Here is an 18,356-nt window from a genome sequence, read left to right on the forward strand (position 1 = left end):
AATTATTCTGGATTCTATCCAGAATTTTTCTTCAATCACGATGGTGATATGCAAAAAAAGACACTCTTTAATATGAATTGCAAATGAAATTCAATCGCTAATTGCCTTCTTTCGAAAACATCTTTAAATTTTCAAAATTTTCAGACACAACGGGAAGCACGAACAGCAATCGCAAAGTGAAATAAAATCCGTTGAAAAAAACGTGAAAATCGTAGAAAATACACCTTTGTTTACCAAATTACACACCGAGTGAGGTTTGCAGGTGTCGTTAGAACGGGACCGCTAATGACAAGTGATTTTTTTACTACCGGTTTGACCCGATTTAACGACCAATTATCGAACAATTTCACCGCCAGCTGGTTGCCTTTGGCTCTTAACACTCTCGTGATTACGTGACCGGCGTTTAAACCCATGTGCAAGTTGGCGTTTTCGATTATTCTCATTGTTCAAACTGCGAGCTCTTTGATCATTAAATTAATGCCAACAGAATTGAGGCAATGCGCTTTCACCGCATTCGCGGCGTGCTGGGAAAATATAATATTATAAGCTCGAGCTACTGCTGAAACTTTTCATAAATCCAAAAAATTCCCTGCGTTATATGCCTTACACCCTTCGTCTGTCGTAAACGCGCTGCTACGGACAGGAAAAGTAATAATATGTTAACACAGATTGATGTGGATGTGGCAGTAAAACCAACGTTTCACACTTATTAAACCGCGGTGTTAAATTGTTTAGTAAATAGGAAAATGGCCGCTGGCTAGCCAGCCGGCTCAAAGCTACGGCTTCTTTCATTTGGTCAAGTTTATTTGTAATATCCAACTTCCACTCTCCCTCGTAATTTGAGCTTTTCACATTATTTCATGTAGTCTCCGAGGAGGTCAGAAGAAAAAACGACAAAGTTACTACTTCGAAAGAAGTCTCCGCGCAGCGTTTATTTTCTCTTCTTTTTTTTTTTCTCTACCCTTTGACACTGACCTTAACCTTCCACCACTTTTCACCTGAGGTTCACAACACCATGGTTATGCTGCAATTTCATTTGCCCCGCGATGTGAGCTACACACGTAGACTTGTACGGACCGTGAACTGTTTCTTAAAAGTAATAGGGTCGTGTAGCCAGCCGAAAGTTTGAACCCCCGTCCCCATTGGGAATAACTTCTGCAGCCTCCCTCGGCTTCGTCTTTTTTTACGTTGGTTTTTGGTAACGTTTTTTCCCTTCTTGTCTTTGCCCTTTTTCATACATATACACTGGATAAACGCTCCAAGGCAAATTCTAGGATAAACTTTTGATTAATGGTTTGGCAAAACCATCTGAATTTCTGCCCCAAAACAGAACGATAAAAGCATAAATAACTGTGGTTAGCAAAAACGATGCTACAGACGTTAAATATTCTAAAACGATAGTGATTATCGCGAAGATGAAGATCCGATTTATTATCCATTATAGAAAATTTTCTTCTCTATGACAGTAGAATACTTAATTAACAAATTCACAGCCACGAATCGGTTGCTCGGGATAGAAGTTCAGTGGATAAAACTGGCGCCATTTGTTTCGGCATAATCCCTACAGACAGGAAAGAAGAAAGTACAAATGCCAGGTTATGTACAGCTAGTTTGAGAGAAGTCAACAAGTTTCACGATGTACTTGAGTATCGTAAAAATTGACGATCATGAGGCAAATACACGCTGCGCGGTCGGGCAACGTTCAGAAAAGCTTCGTAAAATACAATTGCGGTTATATTTTCACGTATCCACCTCTCATACCCAGAATGCCTTAACCTTTTCCCTCTAGTCTATGGAGAGACCAACTTCCGATTGCCTCGTCTGGCTCCTCAGTTTCGCTCTTTGAACCTGAGTTCGGCAGCGGAAATAATCCAAAACATCACACGGTTCTACAGGGTATCATATCACATATATTTCACAGGAATACACAGTGTTGTCAACCAAATGCATCGCAGTTCTGAAATTCGCTTGTTTCTCACTTTACGATGCACCATTCCAATACATCCAACAAAAAAGAAAAAAAAAAAAAAAACTACCCAACCAAACGATACTCAAGGCTTAGAAATATTCGCACAATCTTTTGAAGTACCAACATAATTCTCTCATTGTCCGTAATGTTTGTATACTCTAACTTGGCGGTGCTCTTTTTTCACATATTTTGTAATAACCGATATATTGGTATGTTTCATGAGTTATTGTACTCGATCATTCTAGTATTGTAGTGACCCATTTGAGGGGTGGGGTTCAAGTGCCGAATTCAAAAAGTTCCGAAAACTCATAATTCTGAATTATTTGGTGGCGAAACTTGACGTAAAGAAATCAAACTTTTATGAAACAACAAATTTTCGAATGGTCTGAAAGGCGACGGCTCAAAGTCCCGAAATGCAAGATTCTGAAAATTCAAGTCATGATAGCACAAACTTCCGAAAAGTAAAGTTTCGATAGAGTAAAATTCCGGAAATTAAAATATACTAAAAAATCAGAAAAACCGAAAATCGCAATGACCGGGATTCCGATGGCAAAAATATCGAAAATTCAAACAAAGAAAGATCAAAGTGGTGAAATTTCACCAAGCCAGATATTCACGGAACTGAAAATCTTCGATCGTTCGGAATTTCGATGTTTCGGGTTTAAAAATTTTCTCACTTTCGCACTTTCGGAACTTTGACTTGTCGGAGTTACGCCCTTTCGGCATGTTGTCCTATCGGAGCTTTGAGAATCGGCTTTCGGACCATTCAAACTTTGACGTTTTGTCAAAGTTTGATTTCTTTACTCTTAAGTTTCGCCAACAAAAGATTCGGAATTTGGAGCTTTCCGAACTTTTCAAATTCGGAATTTCATTTCCCGCCCCCCTATTTGTGAAGCGTGGTTACGAGGCTACATTTACATCCATAAGGTAGAGAGGAACCACCGTCGCGTAGGGAAATGGTCACCGGTAGATTAATACGGGCATTCTAGTTAGGAGTAGTTTAAATGAGTCCAGCGTTGTCTCACCGCTCGGATGCTCTCGCACCTGTCTGCATTTTAATGTCCTCCCCCTCGAATTGTTTCTACAGTGGATTGCGAGCTACATTGCATCGCCCCTCCGCATTAGTCGGGACAGCGTGCACATTTGCAGCTTGGCAAACAAACTCCCGCAAACAATATATCCTGCGCCTTGCGTTTAATAATTTGATTGTTTTGACTGACAAGTGTGAGAGTAACGGAGGTCAAGCGTAGAGCTAGGCTAGATAGAGATTTGCATCATTGCTCATACCGTCGCGTCGGGATATTTTTAACCCGAAGCCGGGTCTATTTACACACATGACAAAATGTCGAGTTTCAGCTTCGGACCAGTCGCCGCAGGCTTTAACCGTCCAAACTTCACTTCTAACTACTTATTTTGTTTCAGTACCTGACGGAAAGCCGACGATCACAACAGCGCACAATACTTCCGCAACTTCGATTCTGATCACCTGGCGACCCCCGAACAGGGACACCATTCACGGCGAATTTTTGGGCTATCGTATCGCCTACAGACCACGCGACAGAGGAAACGAGGATGTCAAGGAAATTTACATACGCGATGCGAACGTCGAGGTGAGCGGAAAAAAATTATGTTTCGACCATTGACGCGGCTAATGTTCTCGACCTATTCACGCCCCTTCTTGAAACCGTCCCTTCTTTACCGTGCCTAAAACAATGGACTTCGACAACATCGTTAGTGACATTACTGCCTCAGGGCGTGTGGGTCGGGTTCAGAGGTCAGACTGGTCAAGGCCTTGTTTATTACCAAAAAGGGTCTGGTGACTCCCGTAAACATTCCAATTCTCTAAACATGGTTTACATCTTGCCTCCGGGCAGCTAGGCTGACTTTAAAATTAATACGCTGCTATTTCACGGGCTTTAACTTACGCCTGAAATTTTTCTTTCTCAACCTTCAGCTTTTCCAACCTCCCGACTACGTTTACCGAGTAGTTACACAATGTCGCCGACTGACCACTGCGTCAAATAACTTTACAGCATAACCGAAACTTTAACATAGTTTGACACTTTTCTGCCGCGCTAGAGACCAGAGTCTCTCATTTGCGATGTTGATCGAATTCGTTCTCGTTCCAGAGCCACACTATTCACAGTCTGGAAACTTACACACAGTATCTTGTTTCGCTGCAAGTTTTCAACCCCGAAGGCCTGGGTCCGTCCACCACAGTCTTGGTGATGACTGATGAAGGAGGTAAGTTGATGCTGGATTACAATTTCACTAGTTTCTGTTATAAGTTTTCGCACTTGAACTCTGCTCACGCGAAAAATAAAAAAGGAAAAATAATACCAAGCCTCATAGGTATGATAATAAATTGGGGAAAAAAAAAATAACAATCACGTTGTTGTAAATCTCAATCACGATTCTAGCGGCGACAGTGTGAATTTCTTTATCTAGAACTCACCCAAGAAGGTAACGCAGAACACTGTCTATTCAGTCGATACAATTCGGTGGGTACAATACAGTCACGTGACGGGAGGCTAGCTGATATGCGATCTCATATTTACCGACAAACGGTACTTTTTTTTTACCGATGGTAAGCCAGTGCATTCCCCGAGTGTTGATAGGTCAGAATAATTCCCCCGTTCTTGAATAACGTAAGATCCTACCACAATAAAGAAACCCTTGAGTAACGAACCGGTGAATTTCGGAATTATAGTGAATAGTAAGGATGCATACTTTCGCCAGTTCCAACGCTATTTCGACCAGAGAGAAACCTTTTCGACTAGCTCAAGCTCCTCAGTGGACTGCAGATAGAGCCACTGCTCTAAAAAGTGAACGGAACTGAACAAGAGCTAACTTTACACCGAAGTACCTCAGGATTCAGGGCCCGATTCTCTAACAGTAAAGTCGCTCAATAGCTGACTAGCAAAGAAGAATCGAGTTAGAGCGAATAGCTTGCGAGTTTAAATAAATGTCGAGATACGGTGTGATGATTGTTTGATTTATTTGATCGAAGGTCAGTGCTTCGTGTCGGTGACTAGCGTGCGACGCCGTTGAAAGTCTAAGCCAGTTGCGTTGCCGATTTTGAAAAATTCCTCTTACTCCTAGGCAGAAAGGGGCGCGAATAGCTCTCGGAAAACTTGTAAAACGGGTCGAGGTGCTCGGAGCGAGATGTACGTCACTGACCTCGACGTTAACACCCCCCCAAGCCCTGGAGCCCGACGGTTGTTGGGTCGTTGGATGGGATCAGTCTGGTCGAACGGGAGTTGCGGCGCGTTAGTGGTGCCTGTCCTCGTTGGCGAAGATCGTGAACGAGCTCGGCGGTGAGACGACAGGCCGTAGAAAAATCGCTCTCGTCGGCTCCAGGCCATCAGGCACGCGGTGTTCGCAGTGCAGTGACCGACACCAGAGCCCGAAGAACCGCAACGATATCCATCAGCAAGAGTAAACGGAGGATCGGTCCTCCGCTCTCTCGCCATGAACGGTTTGCCGGAGAACGATCATCGTCAGGGTCGGTCAGCGGTGGATTGTAAACAAACGACGAGCGCCGTTTTTCGGTAAACGTCGTTAGCACGCCAAACTCGAAAACAAGCGTAGCGCATCACCGGCGCTTCGTTACCGACGGAGGGTGTTGTTCACCTGCGAAGAGCATCCAGCCCAGGATAGGCTTGCGCAGTGACGTTCGGGCCGAGCCGATGGGTCGCGGGCATCATCGCGATTGTGTGCGCGCTCGATGTTGCTTGCGTGTGAGATGGGTCGATTATAAACCCGTGAAGGGGCAAACTGTGGCGGCGAAGGCGGCGGCGGCGGCGGTGGACCAAGTCAATGCATATTCCAGCCAGTGCAGGATCGAATAATGCCTGATCGCCGAGGCGTTTTGCCGGTTATTAGAATCGACTTGATGGAAAATCAAACGGGCGCAAATCTCCACTGCCATATAAATTGAAATCCGCGCCGTTATTCACGCCACTGGTTTAAAGTTTGAATACAGTTTATGATTATCGCTTCACTGCACTCGTGTGAAATGTAAAAAAATTATCTGTACACCTCGTTCCTCAATCCGCTGATATCCTCTGCCGCAGCGGCCGTGCGAAACGGTAACCTTATTATGTGTGCAGTGTGAAGAACACCGAGGTTGTTAGCATCGGTTCTTTGTGGTACGGTTTTCAATGATTTTTACCCTCGGTGCAGAATGCAGCTGCTGCTGTCAGGCTGCAACGTCGTTCCTGCATGCGCGCATTGGTGATCGCACACATCCTCGTGCGTGTGATCTGTAACGACAAGCCGGGCGTCTCTCTGTGGACCAGGATGTGTCAACGAGCGTAATCTCGACGCGAGCGTCGTGAATGAGCCTGTGCCGCAATGACTAATCGAGGAGGATATTGTTCGATACCGTGAAACAAAGAAGAGAAAGAAGTTAAAAGGTTTCCAGAAAGTGCCGCGTGGCTTACAGGAAGACGACACCCGGTTACCGAGAAACTGGAGAAAAAATCCACGGAAAACGAACGTCGTATATGAGAGGAGATTTTTCACGGGCAGGTCATCGATCGTGTGCGGTAACCGTGCGGGCGACAAAGAAGAAAGTGAGAGAGAAAGAGAGGGAGAGAGAAAGATTCGTCAAATCCTTTGTAAACGAGAGACAGGAGTGACGGCGATATTCAACGAACCTGTAACGAATCTCTTGCGATCTGACGTTTATCTGTCAAACTTGACGTAACAACTAGAATCTCGAAGTGTTATCGCAGAGAAAAGACTTGAATTATTGGCAATACGTCAGGATAGTTGAAATCAACCAAATGCCAATCAATAATTAGCTGTATGCCTAGAGACTATTTATTTTCGATTCTTTTTTTTTTTTTTTTTTTTTATACATAGTTTATAATTCCTTTCTTATAAATGCAATTGTACAATCACGACGATAAAGATTGCCAATAAACGACTGAATCGTTTTATTACACCGTCAGATATAAAATTTACTAAGGATCTGCATAAAATAATTCGCTTTTATAAAACGTCTACGTCATACGTAGCAAGACTTTGAAAAATTATACACGGTGAATAAATCTTGATAAAATACTATCGCGGTTAGATACAGTGATTTCAACCAGAGGAACTCTTGTTCAAGTGCAGTGTGAAGTGTAGAATGGAATATAATATGGATGAACTGGTGATACGTTAGAAGGATAAGCCTAGAGAAAAATATTTCGAGAAAGGGCGAATAGGTAGTGAAGTAAAAAGAAAGAAAGAAAAAAAAAGTGGGCCTATCGGGAAGATATTCGGCCGGCAGCTCTAGCAGCACGGCGCAGCTGCGCAGGCAGGAGGGCGAAAATTTTAGGCCAAGATGGTCAGCGGTGCTCAAACGAGGGCTGCGGCCGCGATCTGCTTCTTCCTGCTCGTCCTCGACGCCACGGCTTCGGCCCAAACTGAGGAAACAACCGAGGATCAACCGACGACCACCGGCATCGTGCCGACTACGATATACCTCGGTGCTTTGGAAAAGAATCAATCGTTGTCGGATGACAACAACAACAACAACAGCAATAACACGTCACAGATAGGTAAAAATCGAGCCAACAATAAGCGAACGAAATTCACGGTGCTTAAAAAACTTGCGGTGTCTCTACTGTAGAAAACTGTTTCCGGGATCTAGGATTTCTCGTTATCACACATTACCGGCGATTATAATACCCACGCAGTTGTCAGTACCGCAATTGCCGTTACCAATGACGGTGTGTAAACTTCTTCTCACATCGCTGCATGGCTTATGGTCACAATTCTACTCGGACCGCAGCTCCTTGTCCGTTTTATCGCGCGTGTCATACATCGGACTATTCACATCAGGGAGATGTTTTTTTATTTCATTGGCGGAACACGGTCTGAACGTTACTTTTTGACATACAAAGAATCTTCTTGAAGTAAAGGATTTTAACCCATTAAAGATACATTTTTCCTCTCGGTCAAATTCCTTGAAACTAGGTATGTAAGAGTCCTCGAGGTTACTGATTTCAATATGAGGACAGATCTGAGGAATTTTCAAAATTCTAAATGGCGGATCTAATATAACGGACTGAAAATGTCAAAGTGATCGGAATGGCTCGAAAATCCACACTCAGAGGTTTTTTGGATGACCAAATCCGACCCCCAAAAAACCCCCGAGTATGCCAAATCCATGCCAATCGGATCAATTTTTATATTTTAAATTCACCATATTGGATCCGCCATCTTGCATTTTGAAATTTTGACGTCGGATTCGTTTTCAGCGACCTCGAAAACCCCCGGGTACCGAATTTTATACGGATTGGATCAATTTTTATATTTTCAGTCCGCCATATTGGATCAGCTACTTAGAATCTCGAAATTTATACGTAGGATTCGTTTTTAGCAATCCCAAAACCCAAGACTACCGTATTCCACCTTTCTAGTCCCCATAACCTTCAAACAATTACATTTATTCTGTAAAAACAGGCTATTTAAATACTTCGTTTATTTATAAAGCTCACTATAGTCACGAAATCATCAAGAATCCCTCTTAAAACATCAACATTGAAGTCTTAGAAATTAAATTATGCAAAAAAAAAAAAAATTACAGCGATACCTCAAAACTTGAATGTAGATCTTGAAAAACCGATTCAAAAAAGGTGTCTCATGTATGAGACGCTGTGCCGCAAAAGGTTAGGCTCAAATCTAACATTACGAGGTGCCTCACATTACGTGACTTTTTCTCACGTAAATAACATGTTAAACAACAAACCTTATTTCAACTCCATGCACAATTTTCTAACATAATAGTGAATAGTGTCTCATAAGGATGTAATCATTTAGATGGTTAGATTACCTTTACAAGTGTTAATTTTTAAGTTTTTATTACGTTGAAGCATCGGGAAACCAGATATTAGCAAAATCAGGTCTTTTGATACCTCATGTCAAAAATGACTGACTAAGGCCAACCTTGTAAGGTCTCCGATAACAAATACGTATATTATTACTTATATTAAACAGAAACGAGTCCAATTGTCAAACTCGTATACTGCAGGGTTATTTTGGAAAATTCCCAAAAGAAACTGGTATGAGAGGATTTTTAACTAGGAGAACACTAACGTTTGTACCTCGTTCCAGCAAAAAGAATAAAACATCACCTTAATTTTTAACAGTTGAGTATACATGCTCATTGCGCTACCATGATAGTAATCTGATCACTCCACAGACGAAAAAGCTGGGACTTATTTGGTTGTCGGAAGTGCGGAAACATTCTTCTTTCTCTCTTCCTTCGCATCCTTCTGATCGTTTCACGATCACCCGCTTTACCCCACATCTAAAACCTCTTTTATGCCGCAATCTCGACGTTTAGTTTCGACTTTTAATACCTCGTCAGGCTTCTTCTTGTATTCATTCCCGTTTGGACTGTTTCTTTTTGGTTTCTGCTTAGCTCTCAAGACGGAATGAGAATCTAAAGATAAACCAGAGTCTCTCCAGAGTCACAGACATTCCAGGATTTCTCAGTGTGACATATTTTTCCACAAGAATAATTTATGCAGATCAACGTTACAACCACAAAAAATTCAGGTTTATTATGTTTAGCCAGTTTCGAAAATTGGGATTATAAAAATACGCACATCGTATCGCACTAACAGATGAAATTTTGCAAAGAAGACACGATACTTCGATGAAAACATTAAAATGTGGTAACCAACCGGATTCACGGAATTACGTTCCCATATAATCACCATGAGTTCATCGTTCTCGTGGAGTGCTCTTTCCCTCCGAATATATTCAAACTTGGTGGTTATTTCCGAGCCTAGAAGAAACAGTGCAGAGATTATCTGTGAGAGCGTGGGAAAAAGCGTCACCGTATCGCAGACCGAATATAAGAATAATTATCACGAACGTGTGCGCAAGATAAATTGCACGGCGAGTGGCCGAGCTGTTCTCAGACCGGCATGCTCCGTCACATATCACGTCCCAGGGTTGAACGGCGAGCAAGTTTCACGCTAGTAAACGACACCTCGCTCGCATTACACAGGGGACCGAATCCCGACCCTCGGCTGTCCGCGATCACGATCAATACTTACCTACAATCGCGATATCCGAGCGCAGCAGTGTCACCGACACGCAGGTCAAGTCACCGAAAGAGAACCAGACTTTTTACAAGCCTATAAATTATCCGGTTCTCTATACAGCTGTAGATGCTTCTCCCCGCAACGACTCTTCGATCACTTCCGATAATTCACTCCGCGTCCACAGATTTCACACAAGTTTCTGGGACTTGTTGCTGCGATTCCCAGCGATTAGAGATCGATTAAGACTATAACTGATTCACACTGACGTCGATGTAAGTTTTTTCATATATGCACGTTTAGTGAGAGTAGATGTACCGGTTTTGGTGATCTTGGTATCAGTTCCGGACATGTTCATTACGTGTAATGGGAGGTTATGTACCAAAGTGATATAAAGATGCTTTCGTCCACTTAAACGCTGATGTTTAAACAACGAATTTTAGTCATAATTTGTGTGTATTAAAGAGATGTAAAAAAATGACATTGTGAAATGCGGGATTTTATAAAGGGGTCAGTAATAGCACAGTGACCACAAATGGTGATGCATTTAACCCATCAATGTTCTCAGATTTCCCACCGCGTATCTTCTTTCCTCCTTTCGTATCTTTTCGTCCCCGCCATCTTTCCACTACTATATACCTGTGATGTATAAACGACTTCCGCTTCAAACTCACTGGTTAGTTTCGCAACATGTGCGCAAGTGACGCCATCTGTAACACCTCGTGTTTTGTAATTACTCTTCTTCTTTCCCACCCACGGATTCATCCTTCACCGAGTTCCTCGTCACGTCGCATCCAACTTAACGTATTAATTATTCTTCACATCTGCGATTGACGCCATCGTTACGTCTAAACACATGTTCAAACTATACCGACGGACATGTGCGAACTCGAGTACCTACGGCATAAATCGACATTTTTACAGCATCGATCGTTCTTCCGTCTCCATTCAATCGTCCACGTATCGAATTAACTATTTAAACACAGGCGCAGAGAGCTAGAGAGGGTCCTCTCTCGTCGACGTCGATTCATCCGGTCACATTCTCCGTTAGCAAAGCCAGGCGTGCATGTATAAAATCTAGGCCAACGAGACGTTCGGATTTTGACTAGACGCCTGCGGTGGGTTTTCGCCAAAATTTTTGCCAGTTCTCTTCACACGTTTGTTGAAAACCAAAAATTCTACAAAAACCTAATCTACACCACTAGGTACAATGAGGTTGAAGTTAGTAACGTTACTTACTTCGCAGCTTTAGGATTGTCCGAAATTTAGTCAACCATGATAAACAAAATATACTCATATTTGGAATCTCCAAATTCTGGAAAGTGATTCTAAAATTCTTCAATGATAATTTTTCTTTCCGGGGTTCCGTTACGTTAACGTTACTAACTTCAGTCTCTTAAAATATAATATTATAGTATTAAAATTGACCAAAATTGGATTACTATAGTACAATCCCTGTAGTCAATTCAGAAATTTGCCATCAGATGTACTCAGTTCAGTGTTAGATTGGAACCAAGTTGTAGTCAATAGAAGTCCGCAGCGCATTTTTCGCGCAGTGCAACTACATGCATGATAGATTGGCTGGAATGTTCAGAAGACCGAGAAGAACTGTTCATAATTTTAGTCTTCTGTCTCTACCGCTTCTCTGAAAAAAAAAGATACTTAACGTACCTACGCAAAATCCTAGTTGCGGTATTGGGCATAAGAGGAGAGAGAGATGGTAATTGAACGAGCAAACGGGTATCGTCTGCGATCTCTTTGACCTTAATACGGATTGCAGTGGAGAGAAAAAAGAGTAAAGAGGAACAAGGACAAAAAGCCGAGAAGACGGAGAAAATCTACGTTTCTTCTTGATTGTTAACGCTCGCATAATCCGTTGACGCATACTCTGTATGTGAATGCAATCATAGGTGCATGCATAAAGGGGGTTTCACACATGGGTTTTACGAACAACAATACACAGACGCACTCCATTCAGGCCTCATCCTCTTTCAAAACACGTCCGTTCCGTCCGTTCATTAGCCAATAAGTCAGACCCGTGTGCATCAACTGCGTCAAATTCCGTCTAGAAACATCAACAACAAGTGAACAAAAGAAGTATGAAAGATGGAGAGAATATAGGAGGACACAGAAGAAGGAAAACATAAAATTTCAGAATCGCAATCCGATACAATCATCGATGTAATAAAATCTGATGTCAACAAGCATGAAGATAACAACAAGCCATGAAAAGAAACAAAAGCAATTCCTGCCTATTTCTATGCCGCTAGTAACAAAAATACGCCTATTTGTTTATTTGTTTAGTTTGAAGATTTTGAAGATTGTTCTCCTGCGCCGAAAACCTGCATATTTTTCCAGTTCGGTTCATGACCGGTAATTATTTCTCTACCTGCGAAAGTTGCCCAACGAGGTTGGTCCTCTTTCTCCGATTCGAAGTAACGGTGGTTCAGGATGGAAACACACCGTCAGTCGATTCTTTTCTCCGCGTCACACTATTTTTCTCTCCTTTCATCGAGACTCATCGAAGCGCATCTTTGGCCAATTACACAGAGATTTCCCTTCTCGAATTAGTATCGCGTTAATTGCGATTCGCGTAATGAAATAGCTGATCATAGAAGAAGGAGCGAAAAGTACGGACGGTCTAAAGGAGAGCTTAAATCTGTGGGACTCAAGGCTGCGGATAATCAGTGAGAGCATTGAACGGTTGTAGGTAGTAGACGTATACGAACTTGAAGCGAGACCTTTTAATCTAACTCATTTATGTAGTTAGTCAGAGCTTATTTCTTCTCTAATAGCAACCCATGATGACATAACCGGTAACAATGAATGCAGACGTGAAGTACAAGATTCATGCCATGAATTCAGTCAGCTCCTGCATATTCTCGGCTCATTTCGACCACCTCCACTGGAGAATTATTTTCGCTTTCGTTTTCGTCTTATTTGTATCGAAGGTTTTTTTCCTCACTCTGAAACTCGTTCTTCGTAAAACTATTATCATACGTTATGTATAGAGACTGTATACATTTGTGTTGTTATGACAGCATTTAACTTCGTCGAGATATTTTTCTTTTACGGTAATTATATAATATCGTATGGCTCGCTTGCTCGCTCGTTTTCTCGCTGCTCAGACGCAATATATTCATTCATTTACAAGTAAATAACATAAATAATCACCGCGCACTTGTGATTATACACGTGTATATAATTGTAAATGTCCCTTAAATAACGATGTGAAAATATTTTTGTCAATTTCTGTAGACGATTTTGTGTGTTATACGTGTATAAATTTCGTTCCGTGAGAACCAAATAACGAGCAAACAAAACAAATGAAAAAAACTACGACCACATGTATGCCAGCCAAATATCTGTTCATTTAATCATCAGTTCACCGCTTATACGTTAGTGTGCAGGTGCACGTAAGCTTGGACTTTTTATTGCTATTATAAATGAAACTTATCGGCAGTAGCTTGACCTGTGTCAAGACATCTACAACCAATCGAGTTGAATTAAAATAAGTACGTCGTGCACATGAAAACGCAAAGGAAAAAATCCGAGCACAAGATGAACTTTTCCACAAGATATTCGATTCAATTTAGTGTACAGAAAAAAAAATCATCGCGCACTTTCAAATCTTCAAGGTCAAAGTTATGAAACGTAACATTTTAGTCAAGTTTGATGATAATGGGGTTCCAATTACATTTCATTGTTTAATACGTTTCAAGGTGATACGTCGATCTCATTTCTCTCTTTCACTTCATCTTCCCGTCTCCGCCCTTATTTTTTTTCTTTTATTTTTTTCTTCTTAATTCTATTGTTCACGGATGAACGCTTCGCTGCACGTGCGACTTAAACAACCGATAAGTGTTGTTGAGCGTGATTAATGCGGTTCGAATACGTATACGCACAGACCTGCGCCCGTCCACGTGTAACGCAGGTTATGTTGACAATGAGCGCGTATGACTCTCCGACTCTTCTGTCAGCCCGTAAAAGTATTATATATAAAAGACGAAATTGTTGTGACGATCAAGTCGTGCAGTTATAATGCAGACGTTACATATGTATATATATCATTCGTGGAACCGTTTCCTGCCTCCTTTATTCCGACAAACTGAACAAAACAGGTCCGAATATATACCATAATCATCGTCATTCGCTTCGCAACTATAATATAAAACGCTTCGACTTGTACGGCGAGCGAAAAACGTTCGCGTCTTGAGCTGCTGACGGCATACGGGAGTTTTTCAACGATTCCCCTTTGCCTACTACGTAGGTACAGATGGGACGGTATTGCTTACATTGTGTTGGCACGGGGTCTCTGCCTACCGGCTTTGTTACCTTCGTCGCCATCATCGTTTCGAGTTTCGCATTAGGAACGCGCGAGCTGCGGGACTTGGGGGACGCACACACCGGCTCGTCAACCTCTTTATTAACGATATATGCGACGTACAGTCGGGTCCGAAACCTGCCGAAACATAGATTCAAATAGTGAAACTGAAACTGGTCGAGTTTAAGCCAATTAAAAAACCGGCCGTGAGCCAGCAGCGACAAGTATATTAAAACACAGAATTTCAGCTATAATGATATATTCAATTGTGTAACAGGGAGGCGGCCTCGGTCTTTTCGGGGCGAGTGTGAGTTTGCGATACGAGTCGTAGATGAGCCGAAGACGAATATTGCAAATACGCGAAGCGAAAAGACGTTGCCTCCTTGTTGCACACGATTCTTTATACTACAAGAGTGTGTTGCGCGTTTTCTCACTAAGCATGAAATTGAGGTTAGGGTCGCGTAATGTCAGATTTCTTCACGACAGCGCATGCGCGGAGTACAGAAAGGACCACTTTCAACACTCCTAGGATTTAAAAGTAGTCTTTTCAGTACTCCGCTCACGCGCATTCGTAGACTGACTCGACTTTCACAGAAACAGGTACTTTGGTACGAAAAATATGCGTGAAAAACGCGTAAAACATGCTCACATTATATAAACAACTTATTTGATCAACAGCGTTAGAGGAATCGTATGATTGCATTATTTTTTGTTTCATTATATTATTTTCACGAACAAAATGAACTAAGTATTGTGTTTCCGAAGAGGGTAATTGGACAAAAATTATAAAATAATCTATAATTACTCCGACGTTGTTAATATAATGAAGTGTCCACAGTCGAAATTGAGTGTTTTGAAACTTTATCCTATAACAGAAGAAATATTTTTTTATAGTTAGATGTTAATTATAGATTCCTTCGTAAACCTTTGTTTTATCGCATTTACGTTCCAACATCTTTTTGTCATGACTGTACGTCGCATTATACATTTTTAAACACACACCAAGTCGCCTGCATCACATCCGAAGAATATAAATTATATCGCACGTATAGAAGAGACACGCGCAAACTGAGCATGATATCTGATGTTATAATCGATTGAAAATCAACGAGTCGAAACGAGAGCAAAAAAGAGATCTTTTTTTTTTTTTTGTTACACTGTCTAATCGCTCCGCTTTGTTTTTCGATTTACGTTGTAATTAACGTTCAACGAGGCGTGAGAGCTGGAGAAACGATTAATTTATGTAAAGATGGACGTATTGCGTGTATATATATATAAATATTATTCATATTTATTCAGCTGCTGGCGTTTTTCTCTCATTTCCGTGCGTAACAGGAAAACGTAACCGATAAGTTTTGCCGTTTTTTTCCCTCTCTTGCAAGCAATAATTCTTGGCCGATTCAGCTCGTATAAGTAAAGTATCTCGAGTCTCTAAGACTGCAAGGATATTCTACCTGTTATTTAAACGCTGGATAAACAACTGGGTCAAATCAACACCGTATATACACATGTATATAACGTATGCATGTACCTGCATAAGCGATAATACATTAGGCGCATGCACATATCAATTATACATAATATATACACACCGAGTGAATTCCTATAATCGTACGGCTCTAAAAATCACACAAGTACTTTGTACGCGTGCGATTTAATCAAAATGTCCGATATAAAAACGAGTTGCCAGACATGGACGTAAACATTCATTTTATTACCTTGTCGTTCATTAGCACTTGATTTACATTTTTTTCGATGATTCTTTTCACACCTTGACGGAGAAATAAAATAAGCTAACTGGAATGAGGAGGAAATGATATTTTATCCATGTATACCTATGTACAAATATATTTATTCCTCTTTTCTTAAATGCAGAATTTCTTCCTTTCCGGGGATTTGTCACTGCACGGGAATTCGACCGTAAAGTGCAGATCAGGTTAACAGCTTTTGAGTAAATAATCTTTAAAACCATAAGTAGAGACGGTTCTTTTCGTCCAGGTAGAAAAAGATCTTTGAATCGATTATACGGTTGAAGTTTTTCTTCATACTTTACGCTATTTGTGGTTACAGTGATTTTGCCGATTATCTATTTGTGTACCGTAAAGAGTTCTACAGCGATGATTCATAAACTTTAATGGGATGATTACACATTTACAACCCTGGACTCATATTTCTATAGAACGGTTTACACAAACCGATGACATAAGCGATAAAACGGAAGTCGGAGGAATATTTTCAAGTTACGATAACATCATTCACTGTCCACTTGGTTTTATCTTTTGTATTTTTGTTTCTCCACTACTACGAATCTTTACATTATATTTAGGATATATTCTACTATCCTTATGAAATAAATAAAGTAGTTAGATACTTTTTATTCAAAATGCTCGAGAAATAATTTCACCGGAACAAAGTAAATTGACACCCTTACTTTCGAGGACGGTATCTCAGGTCGATCTCTCTGATTTTATTTCTTTTGTAATATGTTATAGTAGACTAAAAAGTAAGCACTTATTTTTTTTCATCTGCCATTAAACACTTTAAAGAGGTGAAACCACCCTCCAAAGTAAGGCATATCAGGGGGCGATTTGAGAGTTTCACCCGCAAGAATATAATCTTTTTTAACCAATCCATCTGGAAAAGTTCTGTCGTAACGAGAAATGAAAAATGTGATTTTACCAATAAAAAAAGAAACACTGCCAAATCGCCCTCTCGCGTCCTTTACTTTGAAGGGTGGTTTCACCGCCTTAGAGTGTTTAATGGCAGATTAAAAAACATACGTGTTGCGTGGTTTTTAATTCACCATAACATGTTACAAAAGAAATCAAATCGGAAAGATCCACCTGGGATACCTTCCTTGTTAGTCATGCCTTTGCTTTGTGTTTTTTGTTCTTCATTCTGCTCGTTTTGTAAATTAATGTTCGTCAATATCTTGGGCCGAATAGTATTCAACAAACTTGTACGCATGCTCGCAGAGGCTAAGCGTCCCTTCACTTCCTGCGGAATACCGACAAACGATATATTGTGAATATGCCTACGTTCAGATACCCCGTATATAAACACGTATATATATATACGATGTAAAGAGAACAACTGCCCGCAGCAACTTTCACTGGCTGAAAAATCTTGGATTTATTTAACCTGCCACGCTTTTTCCCTGCTAATGCACCTTTGCAATGTAGACGGTCCTCTTCTCGTGTTCGTCGTCTTATTTTCTCTCCTCATCTTCTCTTTTTGTATCCGGTCAGTCACACTGATCCGGATTAACGTCGGTGTGCGGACAACAAGATACACTCACTTTCATACGTGAATAAATAAACTTTTAATGATAATGACCTTGGATCATGTTACTACACAAAATTCATATCAAGCCGCACGATGCGATTACGCTGAGTAATCAACTTCAGGGTTGGTTAATGATACAGGGAATTCTTTGTATGCAAACAGATTAAACAACTCGGCGAATATCATTGAAACCGCAACGACGACGACGACGACGACCCGTAATCCAAGACGAGAGATCGAAATTCTTTCGTCGTGTAGTTTAATAAGAAGCTTCCGCTCATTGAGATAATGTAGGAGTGAAGGGTCGCAGATCATCAACCTCGCTACAGAGTCGGGCAGTAGAGTTTTAACATGACAAGAAAAAGTGTGAGGCTTTTTCTATGGGATTCAAAGGAGGAAACTTGCTGGATTCCCGATAATGGGTCGCACAACAATCTCGTGGATATTTTTTGGATTCTCAATTTGAAAGTTCAGATATTTACAAAAGTTCTTTTCTCTCTTGTTACAGTGCCGACTAAACCTTTGAACTTGACCGTTCATCATGTCACCTCATCATCCATCGAACTGTCTTGGGCCAAACCTGAGAATGCCAACGGTATCGTAATGGGGTATCGGATCTACTACATGCATTCCAATTACACGGATGTGAAATCCCATAAGAACATGGACATGACGAATAGCAACATTTACTTCAACCTCAGCGATCTCAGTAAGAATCATTTGACCAATT

At 41.1% G+C, this 18,356-nt stretch overlaps 1 protein-coding gene across 4 annotated transcripts in view; it reads left to right on the forward strand.

Moving 5' to 3' along the window:
• LOC107219709 (tyrosine-protein phosphatase 99A) overlaps nt 1-18,356 on the forward strand; it is a 330,930-nt gene that overhangs the window by 299,355 nt on the left and 13,219 nt on the right. For 3 of the 4 annotated variants that reach the window (XM_046739670.1, XM_015658025.2, XM_046739671.1), the window contains exons 5-7: nt 3,392-3,579; nt 4,099-4,213; nt 18,135-18,335. In XM_046739670.1, coding sequence (XP_046595626.1) covers nt 3,392-3,579; nt 4,099-4,213; nt 18,135-18,335 — 504 coding nt within the window. Of the gene's footprint in view, nt 1-3,391; nt 3,580-4,098; nt 4,214-5,202; nt 7,522-18,134; nt 18,336-18,356 lie in introns of those variants that run through there. The other variant, XM_046739672.1, reaches the window with a different exon arrangement.

This window comes from Neodiprion lecontei, chromosome 5, assembly GCF_021901455.1.
Source record: "Neodiprion lecontei isolate iyNeoLeco1 chromosome 5, iyNeoLeco1.1, whole genome shotgun sequence".
Classification (NCBI taxonomy): Eukaryota; Metazoa; Arthropoda; class Insecta; order Hymenoptera; family Diprionidae; genus Neodiprion; species Neodiprion lecontei.